The sequence below is a fragment of the Sphaeramia orbicularis genome, chromosome 4 (assembly GCF_902148855.1).
Source record: "Sphaeramia orbicularis chromosome 4, fSphaOr1.1, whole genome shotgun sequence".
In the NCBI taxonomy this organism is placed as follows: Eukaryota; Metazoa; Chordata; class Actinopteri; order Kurtiformes; family Apogonidae; genus Sphaeramia; species Sphaeramia orbicularis.
In genome coordinates this window covers 38,815,947-38,831,766 of record NC_043960.1, presented here as the reverse complement: position 1 = coordinate 38,831,766, position 15,820 = coordinate 38,815,947, and the positions used below count along the sequence as shown (strand labels likewise).

Genomic DNA, 15,820 nt, shown 5'->3' with positions numbered 1-15,820 from the left:
TAGACACACTCTGCGCAGACTTTGTGACATACTGACTCATTTTTATTAAGTAATACAATCAAATCAATTTCAGCAATCAGCCTGCTGATACAGAGAAGGGAATTCCATAATTTCAGCATTTATTAACCATCAATTGGGATGAATTAGAAAATAATTATTTGTCAGATATTAAATGAAGAGACATAAAAGCTGGAATTTGCTCGGTCACTAATTTGTGCGTGGGTTTATGAGGAGGCAGCCTGTGTGTGGTAACATTGACACATTAAAAAAATAAACTGAAGCTGTGATGGAAACAAAGCCTTGGCACAGAACAGCAATGTTTCCCAACATCAGTAAGCACCTAGAATGACAATGAGAGTGAACCTGTAGGAGTTGTACAACAGAAAGAGGTTTCAGGTCATTTCTTTCCCGTTGTGCTCAGCCCCATCTTGTAAGTTTTCTGCTTTGTTTGTGTCGTAATAATATAATAGCGGGGCCAATGGGATAAACTCTGAGTCTGCCAGAACCCCGGTCAGAAGAACATGTCTCCTCTTTGGTCAATACTGAACATGACTCACAGGAAAACACCGCTGACAAAGATACTATTTCCTTGAAATTACAATAATGAGGAGTCCAAAGGATTTATACACAACCTGATGATTTGTGTTTGTAACATCAGCCACTTTCACTAACCCTCCACGTCCGTTCAGATTGCAGCTTGACTCACTGAATCCTTCTGGTTTGCTTCTGCAGGTTGTGTCAGGACTACGTATGGAGTGCACAGTAATAGTCAAAAAAATAAAAAAATAAGAGACATGCGGAAAATACAAAACATTCAATTTCCAATCTGCCCAGAAGGAAAAACAAAACAAAAAAACCCAAGTACCCATTTCAAACTGAATAACAGGCTTCAGGATTTGACATGATTGTCGCAAAAAATGTAAATCCATTCGAAGCCTTTTAGTAGAAAATACACTTATCCTCGAACACTGATAATTACACACTGTAGATAAGTTATTTTTAATATTCACGAGTTCTTCTGCTAGGATCTTTTTTGTTTGTTTTTTAGGAAATTATTACAAATTTATTGACAAAATCAATTGGGCTCAAAATCACGCGATCACGCGTTGAGTCATTTCTTTTGCGTTGAGCCAGGGAGTCCCGCACAGTGAGGTTAACGTTGAATGGACACGTCTGAGTGTTTAGGGTTCAGCGAGGGGAGGACAGTTCGTAAGTTGTGCTGTCGTACGTCAGTTTTAGGTTGAAGCTGAATGCAGACACTAGGGGGAAAGGTCGTCAGGGCTGGACTGGTGTGGGGCTCCTACTGTTCATGGTCTGTGTGTGGTGGTTTCTGGACTTCACAAAGCCTGCAAGAACAAAGGATGTGCAATGAGATTAGATGTGCGCTCCAACTGTTTTCACGTTATGATATCATTAGTTTATATCAGAGCTGCAGGAACTATAACACTAAAAAGATCTGTTTAAATACATCTGCTTCTTATTCCAAAGACCTAAATTATGTTTTAATGTGCTTTACTCCAGTATTTTGCTTAATTCAGTTCATGTGGTCCCATATAGTCTGGCTCACAGGATGTTCTCTGCTGAACAACTAGTTCATCCTCCCTTCCACTATCATGTACCATCATCATCACTACAGCTACAACAACCTGAAAAAGTCTGTTTAGGACAAAGATATACAGCAGGTGGGTCTGATCAAGCGGTAACACATAGACACATTTTGTGTTCAACAGTCTCCGTCATGTAAGCAGAGTAACTTATATGCATGTATTATACATATTTGAGTAGGTATTTATAAGCCCCTTAACATTATGTATAACAACATTTGGGGAGATAAAATTTCTAGGTGAAAAATGTCTAATTACTGCTCAGTAACACGTGGACTTAAAACGGACATAAATTTTTTAACCTTTACGCAAACATTCAGAACATGCGGTTTCTATACAAAAATTGACAAAACCTTTTAGATATGATGTTCAACTAAGCTGAAAATAAATTTTGGAGTAAAATATTGAAAAATCTATTTTATTGACATGAGAATGTGGTAATAAGTGGACAGGCTGCCATCGTTACACATGGATGACTCTACCATTGTATGCATCACCCAAAATGTTGACTTTTTTTTTTTTTTAACAGGCCAGATATAATCACAATGCTCTTTTTAATGTATTTAATATTAACACAGTGTAGTTTACAATTTGTGGTGGTCCATACTGATACAGGTAAATTAGAAATAAAGAGTAATTTCTTGGTTACAGTTCACAGATAGTCTTTTTAAATATGACAGATTGAATACATTTTCACATTTTTTAGATAGAATTTTTAGTGTCAAATTCAAGCTATATTTTTATGTCTGAGGGATGGCTATGGTGTAAAAAGTACAATTGATGAAATCGGTTGTAACGTTTTTTTCTACAAGTGGTATTTTAAAAAGGATAAAAGTTCCATAAAATAGAGATCATTAGCTAAAAAATGAGGCCACTTGATAAATGATGTGTGCAAATGTACTTTTTCATGTTGGTGTTCACTTTAACTTGATCAGACCCTGGTGCATCTTTGTATGTGATGAATTCTTTTGCAGTGATCTAATCATCTTAATACCCAAGACCACGGGTCAATGCTCAACCAATTAAATGTCTGTGCTACACTATTGTGCAAAGACACTGTCACTGCATCCTGCGTTAGTGCCGTTCAAGACCAATGGGATTCATTTAGGGTATGGGTAGTTCCAAACCATCTGCAAAAACAGTCAGCTTTTTTGTCTCCTTGGGGCCCAAACTTACAAAAATACATAATGAATTACTGTAATGTCTGCATTATTTCATAACTCTTCCACTGTCAAAACAACATGTTTTATTTCATTTTCATCTTGATACGTCCACTTTATATGGCTACATGTTACTACTAAGCCCTTTCCTCTACATTTTAGGACTTCTTGTAGGTCAGCATTTAGTTCAGGACATTAATTCACACATCATTTTATTGTTATGCATTCATGGTGCACATGCATCAACCAGCATGCAGCCTGTTTCTGCCTTTTCCCATACTTTTTAACTTTTCTTTCCTGTTTCTTTTTATTATACTTGAATGGAACAACTGTAACACCCAATAATTTCCCCCAGGCATTAATAAAGTATTCTGATTCTGATTTAACACTTTGGAACCCAATAAAAATGACCCATTCTGCATCCTGGCCCTTAGTTTGGGAAAATAAGGTTTAAGGTTAAAAACCAGCCAAACAACCAAGTGAGTTGTTTTTTTTTATCCTTCATTTGATTATAAGATTGATCCAGACCCATCTCCAGTCCTGGTACCAGTGTATTAGGCAGTGTGCCATGAACCCGTGATTTGCATGATTCATTTTCAAAAAGCACGGCCAAAACAATGGTGCACGGCTTCCTCAAAGCTGTGGTAATTATCAATATATTGTTCTCTTACTTTGACACGGCCTAATTTTGGCTAAATCCATCTATTTTTTGCTAAATTTAAGTGAATCATCAATTATGTAACAAGCGGGAATTCAACTACCAGTTCTATACCAGTCCACTAATGTGTGACGCCATTGGTCAATCGATACCACATGATATTTATCTTTTGATTTTGACTGGCCCTGAAATGTGATATTGTTATACCTTAAATTTATTATTAATGTTTAGTGATATGAAGGTAAGTTGTGTTTAGTAGTATTGTTTGTCTAGATCATTAAAACTTATCCAGTACAAAATGTGAATCTGTGGCCCTCTAATATTAAGCTGTTATTTATATTACTGATCCTTTGAATAGTTACAGCAAAATTTTATTATTTTCATTATTTAATTAAAGTAAAAAATGAGTTTAACTTGATAGAATGAATTTGCAAAAATGACAAAAAAAAATATATTGAATGAAATTCTAAACGTATTTTCCATGTCAAAATATATCATTTAACATACCAGAATGCAATAGAATGCTACGTGTATCGCTTTTACGCCTGCTGGAATGTTCCGCACACTGTTTTTTTTTTTTGTTTGTTTGTTTTACACACAGTGTTCCTCCATTTCTTCCTAATACACTGCCTGGTGCTACACTATCCAACGGTGGAGATAAAGTGTGACTATGTAAGAAGAGGTCATTGCCAAGACCACTTAGTAAAGGTGGACTCAGTACCGCTCCAGGTGAACCCTGGAGTGGCTTGCTTGTTTGTGGTCAATCTACCAGGTGAACTCCAGTTTAATGGCTCCTGTGGCAGGGTCTGCTTTCATACGGTACAGAGCACACCTTCTATACCAACTGTTTGCTTAGTAGAAGCTATCTGGGAAATGTTTCTCTCTCAGACATGAACAGTAGATGTTCCTCCTGTATTAACTTTCATACTCATCTGTTTAGTAAACAGAATGCATATTCTTGCAAGGTGCTAGATTTTGGTTAGCTTGGATTTTTTTTTTTTTTTTTTTTTAACAGTGAGAAGAATCCAAACCAAGTGTCAACTCTAGGTGTAAAAACCACCTCAGAACCAACCTGTGCTATACGCTCTCCATGTCTTCGCTCCCATTGCCCTCCTCCTTCAGAGCCTCTCCTTCATTGGCAGCCTCTTCCACATGGGCCAACATGTCAGCCATCAGTGCCTCCTCCAGCCTTTTCCTCACGCTGTACACCAGCTCCTCCTGTTTCCTGCACAGAAAAACCAACAGGAAACGGTTAGAGTTGGCCGTTACAGCTGCCCCCAACAGCTACTGACTGGATCAGCACAGACCACGCAAGCAGGTTTTGAGAGTAGGGTATCATCATAAGGACTTAGAAACTCCACATCGGCCTAACTGAGGTGACATGGACAGCCTCAAGTACATGTCACTAAAACTGTTAACCATTTAATAACTATCTAAAGCAAAAGTAGGCAAGAACCAGAATATGAGCATACACATCCTCTTCCTGTTGTCCTAAATACATGAAGACTACAAAATGATGCCAAAATATCATGGTTAGAGGAGCTGTCGTGCTGTTTCTATGTGAGGAGCCAGAGTCTTGAGCAGAAAAGACTAGTTTGATGGATTTTCAACAGTTATCGGTTATTACTACCATCAATCACCTACTTTTATATCCTGTAAAGATCTATAAGTAAACAAAATCATCAGTCACAGGCTAGATTAACAGCCTTAAACAGACTGAGGAGGTGAAATAGTCTAATTTTCTCTCCGACCTCTTAAATTACAATATGTTGAACGTTAAGTGGGGAATTCTAAGTTGCTGATGGCAAAAAACATTGCATATTTTACAATATAAAATCGTTTTTCCATAGTTAGTATTTTAGTATAAGATGTCAGATTTCTCAGTTACCCACCTAATGTCCTCATCTGTGACAATGAAGGCTTTGCACAGCGGCTGTGTGGTGTTGAGCCATACTCCGGGGTTTTTCTCCACGGCAGCAGAGAGCTGTCCGGTGATGGGAGCTGCACTGGTGTGAAGAGCGCTTGCAATGGCCGACAGGAGAGTTTTATCTGTACAGCCTGGACCAACACCTGACGAAGCACCAAGGTGGATGTGAGGACTCGGAATAATTTATACCAGAATAACTGATGTGCAATTGTACTGTCATTATTTAAAACAAAAAAAGTCATTTAAGAACATAAACAATGACAAATCATCAAAACATAATATGAAGAAAGGTATTTCAATATTACCTTGTAGGCCTTTTGGCAGGTCCATTGTTTTCACCAGCTCCTCTGCAATATCATATGCATTAAGACCACTGAGCTTCTTCTCCCAAAATAGCTGCAGGCAAAATGAAATTACATATTAGCTTCAGAGAGGTTTAGAAAGAAACTCAGCTCCCTTGAACGAACAGAAATATTGGCGCTTCCAGTAAAGTGAAAAATAAACACGCCTGGAACATATTTAATATTTCAAGGGTGTGTCGCCTTTTAATATTAGACTGTGGATGCTTTTCAGGTCTTGGATGCTCACCTGTCTGGGCTGGTCAACAGCTTTTTGAGGATCTGTCTTCACTTTGTTGTTGGGATGGTTAGTAACCTTGGTAACAGGCTGCTTAAAGATGGATGCTGTCTGTCTGACTGGGAGCGATGTGTTCAGGTCAGGTTTGCCCTTTAAGAGGTCAACAAAGTGGAGGGTGAGGAACAAAAGGAGATGCAACAAGGCATTTTGTTCAGTCTAAAATGAGGGAGTCCCAATGTGATATTATGAACTGCATACAGATAACACGCCACTTTTAATTGGCATGTTATCTGAACGCAATATAAGGTTTCCGCGTGTATGTTCAATCCACATAAAATACCACACAATTAGCGGTTAGGGTTAGAGGTTATGGATATGTAAACTGGATATCTTAGCGTACATTGCCATGCGATCAAATGGCGTTGAATAACATGCAAAAGGATGAAAATGCATATGTATAGCACACCAAATGCCATAAGAACTGGCATGACAAACAATGTGATTCCATGAGATCAGTCTGGGGATTCTAGTCAGAGAATACACAAAAGGGGAGTCACTCACTGCTTTAGCCAAGACATTAGAAAACTATATAAAAAAACCCAAACATCCTTCTGCTGTGTTAATAAAGATGACAGGGTTTAAGCCTTTATCGGTGACAGCAGCCGTCATGACCCTATTTGCCTCACCTTATTCTGGTTGTTGTTATCATATCGCAGTCTTTGACGGTTCTTGTTCAGCTTGCTCATCAGCATCTTCCCCGTGCGAAAATCAAAGGAGCTGAGGTCCATCTGGTTGCCAAGGTAACGGGCCAACTGAGGCTTGCTCCGAAACTTCTTCCCAGATGGACTAAGCGGGGAGGCAGAGACATGAGAAAAACACTGTACAAATGTTTCCTGATGCAAAAAAAGAAAAAAACAAAACAAAACAAAAAAGGTCTGTACACAAAAGACACCAAAACTGAACGGGGAAACAAACCTTGACAGGTTTCAAGTTCAAACACGAACACCACAGACAGAAAATAATTAGAAACAAGGACTACTACATGCAACAAGTCATAGGCACACAAAAGCTGAGCACAATCAAAACGGGCAATGACACAGAAATCATGTAAGCTCTGTGAAATGGATGCAATCTGTGATGAATACAGATCTGAAAAACCTGCAATCTGTTACCAGCTGCACACATTTTTAGTAAAATGAGGAGTTGACTGGATTACATACCAACATACAGAGTAAATATACAGTAAAGCTAACCTCTAATAGTCACTAAACACAATGTAGAGATGGCAATATTGCAATTTGGCCAGATGTATTAAAAATGGAAGCATGTTAACTCCATTTGTAGGAGTAACAATATCGATAGCCTGAGCAATGATCAACAAAAGGAACAACTGTGGGTGGATACGTGCTAGTAACACATGCAAATGCATCTTACATCACACACCACAGTTAACACCAGTATGATTGTACAGTTAGCCTACCACAAACTATACAACCGACCCGCCTCCCCCCTGTCTTGCCTCTGTTCCTCATCTTGCTCTTCTCCTCTGCTAAATAAAGACAAATCTGCCGTTGTTGATTCACTTCAATGACAGATACAAGAGTATTCAACTGAAATGACACTGGGGTTTCGTTTTCATTCATCATATACCTCTCCAGCCATGAGCCGTTACTACTAACCGTACGCCTGCCTGTGCAGACAGACAGACGGACGGACAGACAGACACATCTTCCTTCTTATCTGAACTAGTGTGAGAGCAGCTGGCCTGGTTGGCCTCGTCCCCCCCTCCACCCCCCATCCCAAACTTTACACCGTCCCATTACCCAACTCCTGTCTGTCTCCTTCCGTTTACATGTGTCTTGTGCGTCTTTAAAGTTTTGCAAGCCCTCATTCGTTTAGTACCTAAAATAATAGACATCGCTTTTTCCAGCTGACAAACCCGACTTTCTGGTCACTTCTTCCATTTTCCAGCCCTTGGGGAGAGCAGTGCAATCCCACCTTTTCTTCTCCATTTCCCACGCGAGTAAAGCCTATAAATCCGCCAAAAGTTACCGCGAATATTTCGGTTCGGATTTACGAAGCCGTGTCGATGTTTTAGACGCTAGGCCTGCCGCTTCTCTTACGCTTTTGTTCCGACCATATTACCACATGCGCCCTGTGTAATGGGATCACTTTGCTAACAACATCTCATCTCTTTGTCGTCGCGCAAATCGCTCCGCCGCGGACCTTAGCCACATCACTACCTGCCTGTCTCGCCGGGGCACGAGGGCTACATCCGCAAGGAAAACATAGGACAGCGCCGCGACGTCAAGTTACCCTGACGTCACCACGACACGACCGGATATGATGAGATTACGGTTTCAGAATTACAGTGTAACGTTTGTTCCAAACAAAGATGGCTACCGAGAATAGCTGATCAATGTTATTATCACAGATGGTAAATTCTACTTTTTACGTTTTCTGTACAATTTATGGTTTCATATTTATAGTTTATAGTTTCAAAAACGGACATTTATTAAGTAACAAAAAATAAGGTTGCAAAAACTTTTTTCCATTTTTAAAAGAAACTGTTTTTGCTTCTTTTTTTTTCGTTTTTTTTTTTTAACCGTTTTCCTGTTACTTTTTATTGTCTTTTATTACAAGATGACACTGGTCTACATTTTTTTTTTTTTTAAATAAATTATTTAAGATTAAATGCAATGCTATTATCTCAGATGGTAAATTATAGTTTTTACATTTTCTGTAGAATTTATAGTTTCATAGCTATAGTTTGTAGTTTCATAGTTTCAAAAACGTACATTTATTATGCAACAAAAGATAAGGTTGCAAAAACTTTTTTCCATAATTTGAGAGAAACTGTGCTTTTTTTTTTTAAGTTTCCCTGTTACTTTTTATTGTCTTCTATTATGAGATGACACTGGTGTACAGTTCTTTTAATGTAAATTATCTGCCTCAGAGATTAAATGTAATGTTATTATCTCAGATGGTAAATTCTAGTTTTTATGTTTTCTGTAGAATTTATAGTTTCATATGTATAGTTTATAGTTTCAAAAACGGACATTTATTAAGCAACAAAAAATAAGGTTGCAAAAACTTTTTTCCATTTTTTAAAAGAAACTGTTTTTTCTTTTTTTTTTTCTTTTTTTTTTTTAACCGTTTTCCTGTTACTTTTTATTGTCTTTTATTACAAGATGACACTGGTCTACATTTAAAAAAAAAAATAAATTATTTAAGATTAAATGCAATGCTATTATCTCAGATGGTAAATTATAGTTTTTACATTTTCTGTAGAATTTATAGTTTCATAGCTATAGTTTGTAGTTTCATAGTTTCAAAAACGTACATTTATTATGCAACAAAAGATAAGGTTGCAAAAACTTTTTTCCATAATTTGAGAGAAACTGTGCTTTTTTTTTTTAAGTTTCCCTGTTACTTTTTATTGTCTTCTATTATGAGATGACACTGGTGTACAGTTCTTTTAATATAAATTATCTGCCTCAGAGATTAAATGTAATGTTATTATCTCAGATGGTAAATTCTAGTTTTTATGTTTTCTGTAGAATTTATAGTTTCATATGTATAGTTTATAGTTTCAAAAACGGACATTTATTAAGCAACAAAAAATAAGGTTGCAAAAACTTTTTTCCATATTTTAAAAGAAACTGTTTTTCTTTTTTTTCTTTCTTTTTCTTTTTTTTTTTTCTTTACCATTTTCTTGTTACTTTTTATTGTCTTTTATTACAAGATGACACTGGTCTACAATTTTTTTTTTTTTTTTTAAATAAATTATTTGTCTCAGAGATGAAATGCAATGCTATTATCTCAGATGGTAAATTCTAGTTTTTACATTTTCTGTAGAATTTATAGTTTCATATTTATAGTTTGTAGTTTCATAGTTACAAAAACATACATTTATTAAGCAACAAAAGATAAGGTTGCAAAAACTTTTTTCCATAATTTGAGAGAAACTGCTTTTTTTTTTTTTTTTTTTTTTAACAGTTTCCCTGTAACTTTTTATTGTCTTCTGTTATGAGATGACACTGGTGTACAGTTCTTTTAATATAAATTATCTGACTCAGAGATTAAATGTAATGTTATTATCCCAGATGGTAAATTCTAGTTTTTATGTTTTCTGTAGAATTTATAGTTTCATATTTATAGTTTGTAGTTTCATAGTTTCAAACACGTATATTTATTATGCATCAAAAGAAAAGGTTGCAAAAACTTTTTCCATAATTTGAAAGAAACTGTGCTTTTTTTGTGTGTGTATGTTTTACCATTTTCCTGTTACTTTTTATTGTCTTCTATTACAAGATGACACTGGTCTACAATTTTTTTTAATATAAATTATCGGCCTCAGAGATTAAATATGCTAAAACATACATACTTTTAAGAAGATGAACTGGAAAACAAATGACAAATGCATTTATACATACAGTTATACATACAGTGAAATGTATTTTCATACGTGCAGCCAGTAGTACAATAGAAATTACACATGCAGCACTAAAACTAACTAAACACCTCAAAGACAGGGCACTTCCATGTTTATTGTGGCCACCATAGGGAAGGGTTATGTGGGGTATTCAGGTGGAGGAGATACTGAGATCTCGTAGTTCAATAAAAGTAAGAAAGCTCATTTGAGAATGCAGGTCCAATTGTGGATTTTTAAAATCAATATAATAACAGGAAAAACTCAAAGTTTATTAATCATTTCCCTAAAAATAAAAAAGTTAACATTGTACAAAAGTTAACATTTTTGACTTTATTATAAACTAAATAAGTGTATAACCTAAAATTGAAGTTATAGTATTGAATGCAGAAATTGATAAATTAATCATTCAATAAATCTGAATCACTAAACACCAAACTCAATGTAAAAAGAGCTTTATTTTTTTTTTTCTTTTTTTTTGAGGTATTATTTTCTCACAAAATGATCAGTTCCAGTTTAGAGGCCTACAGTCATGGCTAAAAGTTATGGCAATAACACAAAGCTTTGCTACTTTTTCTTTTTTGTTTTTAATGTTTTTTTAATGAGGTACAGTGAAAAGCAATAAGCATTTAATAATTTCCAGAAACTTCTATTACCAAAATTAATCACATTTATGCACAAAAATCATATTTAAGGCAAAACCTTTGGCTATGACTGTAGGATCAGTGAGCACTATTGGTGCTGATCATTTATTGAGTTGATAATTAATTAGTAGTTAATTTATCCTGACTACTGCTGAGACATACATTATATATTATTATTATAGTTATCAGTGCTTTAATGTGTGGATCTTTAATATTGCAGGTTGCAATAATGAGGCTCATTTTAACCCTGTAGGTGCCAGAGTTGTTTTTTAATATGCAATTCTAATACAATATAAAGATTTTAAAAAGCTGTTCAGTTATGTTGCTTGTCACAATATTGTGACTTTGGTGCTTACAGGGTTAATGAATGTACATACTGTTGGAAGCTGAATCTAATACAAAATGATTCATAAGTTGATGATTATTTCATATTAATAACATAAATATGAAAAATATCCAGTAACTAAAGTTGTGTAAATGTTAAAAACTACAGCATTCATGTGTAAGGTGCAGTAGAGCAGAAGTACAGAGTAATCCTACAAATACTTCATATTTATAGAATACTTGTCGGTTCTCATTTGCCCAGGTCATCGTTCTTCTTGGTAGTTCTTCAAGGTTCAACTGGACTGGAATACTTAGGTAGGGTGTTTAAATTACAGTCCATGATTACTCATTATTGCATATTACATTACATGATTACATACATTTCTTTCTTTCTTTCTTTTGTTTCTTTCTTTCTTTCTTTTTTTCTTTCTTTCTTTCTTCTCTCTACTGAAGTGAATTTTCAATCGAGTTCATGTGTATATTTAACCCTTCAGTGTATTTGCCTTTAGACAGATTCACCTTGAACTTGACACATAAATATGCCGGATTAACACAAACACAGAAAACATTCAAGTAACTCCTGATAAACTAATCCGTTCTGACAATATTACATTGAAATGATAATATTTTCTAATTTACTATTCTTTTTCTACGTTTAACGTGCTCTATCACAATAAAACGCCATAAAAGCCCCTGTAAATAGCTTTTGTTTTGACATCTGCGGCCGGAAGTGCGGTTTTCTTCTTGTTGTAGTTGGCGCTAATTGTCAGCTCCAGAGCAATGGAAACCTATGGGAAACATAAATTTGACTACTGCTACTTATAGACCGTCAATAGTCGCATTCAAGATGTTTTGACAATGCAAATACACATCCCTAAATAAAAAAAATGTCGTCAAATATCCTGTGGCGGTGCTTAGTCAGTCCACGACCATGTGAAAGTTTGCAGTGATCTTGGTGAAATCGGAGCCGTCTAACCACGACAATGCCTGCCGTTGTCATTCAGACTTGGAGCCGGCTTTTATGAATGAACAAAATAGATCTTAGCGATCAAGCACAGACACCATTTTAACAGCATGTCATGCATTTAATGAGGCTTTGTAAGTGCAACTCCGATCCGGAAAAATCGGTATTTTTGTTTTTGCATTATGTAAAAAAAAAAAAAAAAAATCTATGTCGAAATATCACGCAGTCGACGCATATAAGGAGTCGGTGCAAGAATGGCAGCGAAAGAATAGAAAATTACACAATACTGCAATATCCCTATGAGACGGACATGGTTGCTGGAGACCACAGTATTGCTATTTTCAAAATGCGAGACCACCGAGTGAATTTGCCTAATCGATGATAAACACACTTGCCAAATACACTCCGAAAACGTCACATCGGGAAACAAACGCGTTAAATACTAATCCCAGTGTGGCTGATGGCTTCACTAGGCTGTAAAGGATGTACTTACTCGTTTTTATCCATCTTGAAGACACTATCTCGCTTTCTCCCTCTCGCTATGTTAAATCCCTTCTCCCCTCTCCTCTTTCAGTCCCCTCCCCCTTCGATGGGAGAAATGAAAGGCATTATCCACGCAAATTTCGCAGACTGCCTGATAAAATGAGCATAATGTCTGGGCGAAAGTAGCGTATTTTTTAGTGTATTTATAGTTCTGCAAGAAGCTATTAATCTGCATGCCTCCAGAGGAATGTTAGAGTCAATTGCATGCGCATTGAATTATCATTATAGTTGTTTTTTGTCTTTGCAGACTTTTAAAAGTACAGTAACAAAATACAGTAAGCACATCTATAGCAAAACCGCATATTTAAGGATACAAACACAAAAAAAGTTAAAACAAAAATACTTTATTTGTAGGAAATTTGCAGAATAACAGGACAAATCTGGGTAAATAAGCTTTTATTCACATTATATATTGACGGATCAAAGATTTTAATAAAAAGTGCATCCTGCTGTCCAAAGCCCCTACAAAACCCTGGTGACCGATTGTGGATCCAAAGGTTTCCCACTTAATGTCGCATTGTGGAGGCGACCAAGCCATGTTCCCATCCCCAAGTTGTGGTCCTGTAGGCAGACACACAGCCCATTCATTAGTAAAGTGTACAGAGGAAAAAAAAAACATGCATCTGTTTGACTGAGTGAAAAGCACATCCTTCCTGTCTCTGAGGCCCATTACTGGTTTCCCTTTTACAAGTTTTTTTTTTTTCTCTCCCGCAGAAGATTACATCTAAATATGTCTTAGAGTTGCAAGAATGAAACCTGTTCAGGGTATGAAGAACCCCTTCACCAACAGAGACTAGAAATAAGTATAGTTTGTTATATATTCACCCTTGGAGCACTAATGTATGAAAATATTACCCATTATTATTACCCATTATATTTAATATATTCCCATTTTCTCCAATGTAAACAATCGTTTCATATAAACTTCATTTTTTTTTAGGTAGCTTCTATTATTACTTCTACTTTTTTGTATATCACCAAGTCCTTTTCACTGTTTTCCTGTTTATTGTAGGCACCAACATACCAAAGCAAATTCCTCATACTGTGAAAACTACACCTGTCTCTGATCTACACAGCTCATCCTGCTAAATATATATTGTCTATTTTCTGTTAAATTTACTGACTCACTGGATGTTGTAAAATTAGACCCAACCCTTTACAACGGTTTAGCTTAGACAGAAGCACAAAGGCTTTATTCCTTCACAGTTGTCATCTAATAAGCTTAGAAGTCTCAATAAGCTTCTGCCAGTAAGCGCTGCAGAGACCTGAGGTGTTTATAGACATGTTAATATTATCACTATTTATTTTGATTTATGCAAGGAGATGCAACAAGCTGTTAGAAGTAAAAACATTGTGGCGGCATATTTACCCATGATTCCATGTTTGTTTGAATGTTCAGTACGGGTAGCTGATAAGACCACACCAGTCTGCATCTTATCTTAAGTACATGGGGCTAAAGCTAATGAGCAATCCAGGTGAAGCCTGCAGGTGAAACGTGTGCATGAAAGCTCAGATGCTGTGCGTGAGTTCGCAACAGTAAAATTCACTCACAATTTAACATTGTGTCAGACTTTACTCATCATTCTTGAACTTTCCTTTAATGTACGGCACATAGTCTAGGAACAATCGCCAGTCTGTGAAGTGAATGAGTGCCACTCCGCCTACTGTGCCCCAGGCGACTGCATTTGGTACCCTAAACAGAGGAAGAAACTGGATTAATGACAGAAGAACCAGGGCTCAAACAATTAACTGTAGCACACATGTATCTCAGGCAACATGGATAAAAATACTCTTTCACTCAGATTCTATAATTATCTGTGACTTTTTTTTTAATGTTAGATATCGCACCCCCCAAAAATCACATCTGGATATTAAATCATATCTCATGATGTATCAGCACCACCAGTGTGAATGTGAAAACACACATTTATTTTAGACAGTTTGCAGATGTAGTAACCTGAATCACAGTGGGGCAGCTTGGAAAAATTTCAGATCTTTACCAAAGTCTGTACACAGACTAAAATTACTGTGAGCAAACAGTCAATTCCCTGACAGAATAAAAAAAATATAAGAATTTTTTGTTACTTTGATTTATCACAAGTAAGATTTAATGAGTAATACTGATTTAACATTAGGTTCAACAGAAACACTCAGCAGAACTAGATTCTATGAGAACATTTCAAGGCCACTGAAAACTGTGTGTACTTTGTTTTTACAAAAACACACAGCTGGGTAATAAACACCAAGTCATGGTCCATTTGTGGGAAAACGTGAGATAAATATATACAAAAATACTTAAATGTACAAACATCAAATACACAGGACTAATGATTTTAAAAACTGACAAATAATATTCAAACTTTGCAAATACAATTTACGTCAGTATTTGATTAATCAGTGTATATTATATGTGATGTGTATAATTTTTAGCTTTAGTGGTTTTTCAGATCAGTACAAAGGTAAACTGTTCAGTAGTAAAATGGTGAGATTGGCCAACATGCTAGCGTTGTCATAGATTAAGCGATATTTTTGACTTGGACAGTTAAGATCTTTGGCATCACTGGTAAACACTAGCTCGGTATTCTCCTACATGTCTGACTGTTAGTGCATGAATCACTGTCATTTCTGTCCTCAGCTGTTAATGGAACAATTATGCTAACGAACTACAACTTAATGTGGACTAATTAAGCAGGCTAAGCTAAAGCTGGCTAGTAAATCACGCAGGTCACAGAAGGACAGGACATCATTAAAGTGACAAAGGCGTCATTGTCCACTCCAGGAACCAGATTCCACCTGTTTTTTATTTTACTTACCACGTCCTGAGGATAGAAATGTATTTGGCACCGACTACTTTGTTCAGTATGTTCTGGATCATCCTGACCTTCTCTTCTCGCTTGTGGTTTCACTCCATACAATGTTTTCACACTAATGGCTGTTTAAGGACCCCGAGCTGCCCGTTCTGACGCCTGATGAAAATACCAACGGTCT

At 36.2% G+C, this 15,820-nt stretch overlaps 2 protein-coding genes across 4 annotated transcripts; both read right to left on the bottom strand.

The window, feature by feature from the left end:
• Window positions 1-20: 20 nt before the first annotated feature.
• On the bottom strand, window positions 21-12,909 carry mbd3b (methyl-CpG binding domain protein 3b). Of its 3 annotated transcripts, XM_030131947.1 has the most exons (8): window positions 12,783-12,811; window positions 7,406-7,474; window positions 6,612-6,771; window positions 5,938-6,075; window positions 5,655-5,745; window positions 5,315-5,492; window positions 4,495-4,647; window positions 21-1,346 (listed from the first exon to the last, which is right to left on the bottom strand). In XM_030131947.1, the coding sequence occupies exons 1-7, from the start codon at window positions 12,794-12,796 to the stop codon at window positions 4,500-4,502; spliced, it is 798 nt and encodes a 265-aa protein (XP_029987807.1). In that variant the 5' UTR covers window positions 12,797-12,811; the 3' UTR covers window positions 21-1,346; window positions 4,495-4,499. The 3 variants fall into 3 exon arrangements, with proteins under 3 accessions (XP_029987807.1, XP_029987808.1, XP_029987806.1); XM_030131948.1 differs by lacking the exon at window positions 7,406-7,474 and having other exon boundaries at window positions 12,783-12,909; XM_030131946.1 differs by lacking the exons at window positions 7,406-7,474; window positions 12,783-12,811 and adding an exon at window positions 7,828-8,189.
• A 251-nt stretch (window positions 12,910-13,160) lies between these two features.
• Window positions 13,161-15,796, bottom strand: LOC115417821 (cytochrome b-c1 complex subunit 10-like). The gene is made up of 3 exons (XM_030131952.1): window positions 15,646-15,796; window positions 14,384-14,525; window positions 13,161-13,393 (listed from the first exon to the last, which is right to left on the bottom strand). Exons 1-2 carry the CDS (start codon window positions 15,705-15,707, stop codon window positions 14,405-14,407), a joined length of 183 nt encoding a protein of 60 aa, XP_029987812.1. The 5' UTR covers window positions 15,708-15,796; the 3' UTR covers window positions 13,161-13,393; window positions 14,384-14,404.
• Window positions 15,797-15,820: the final 24 nt, after the last annotated feature.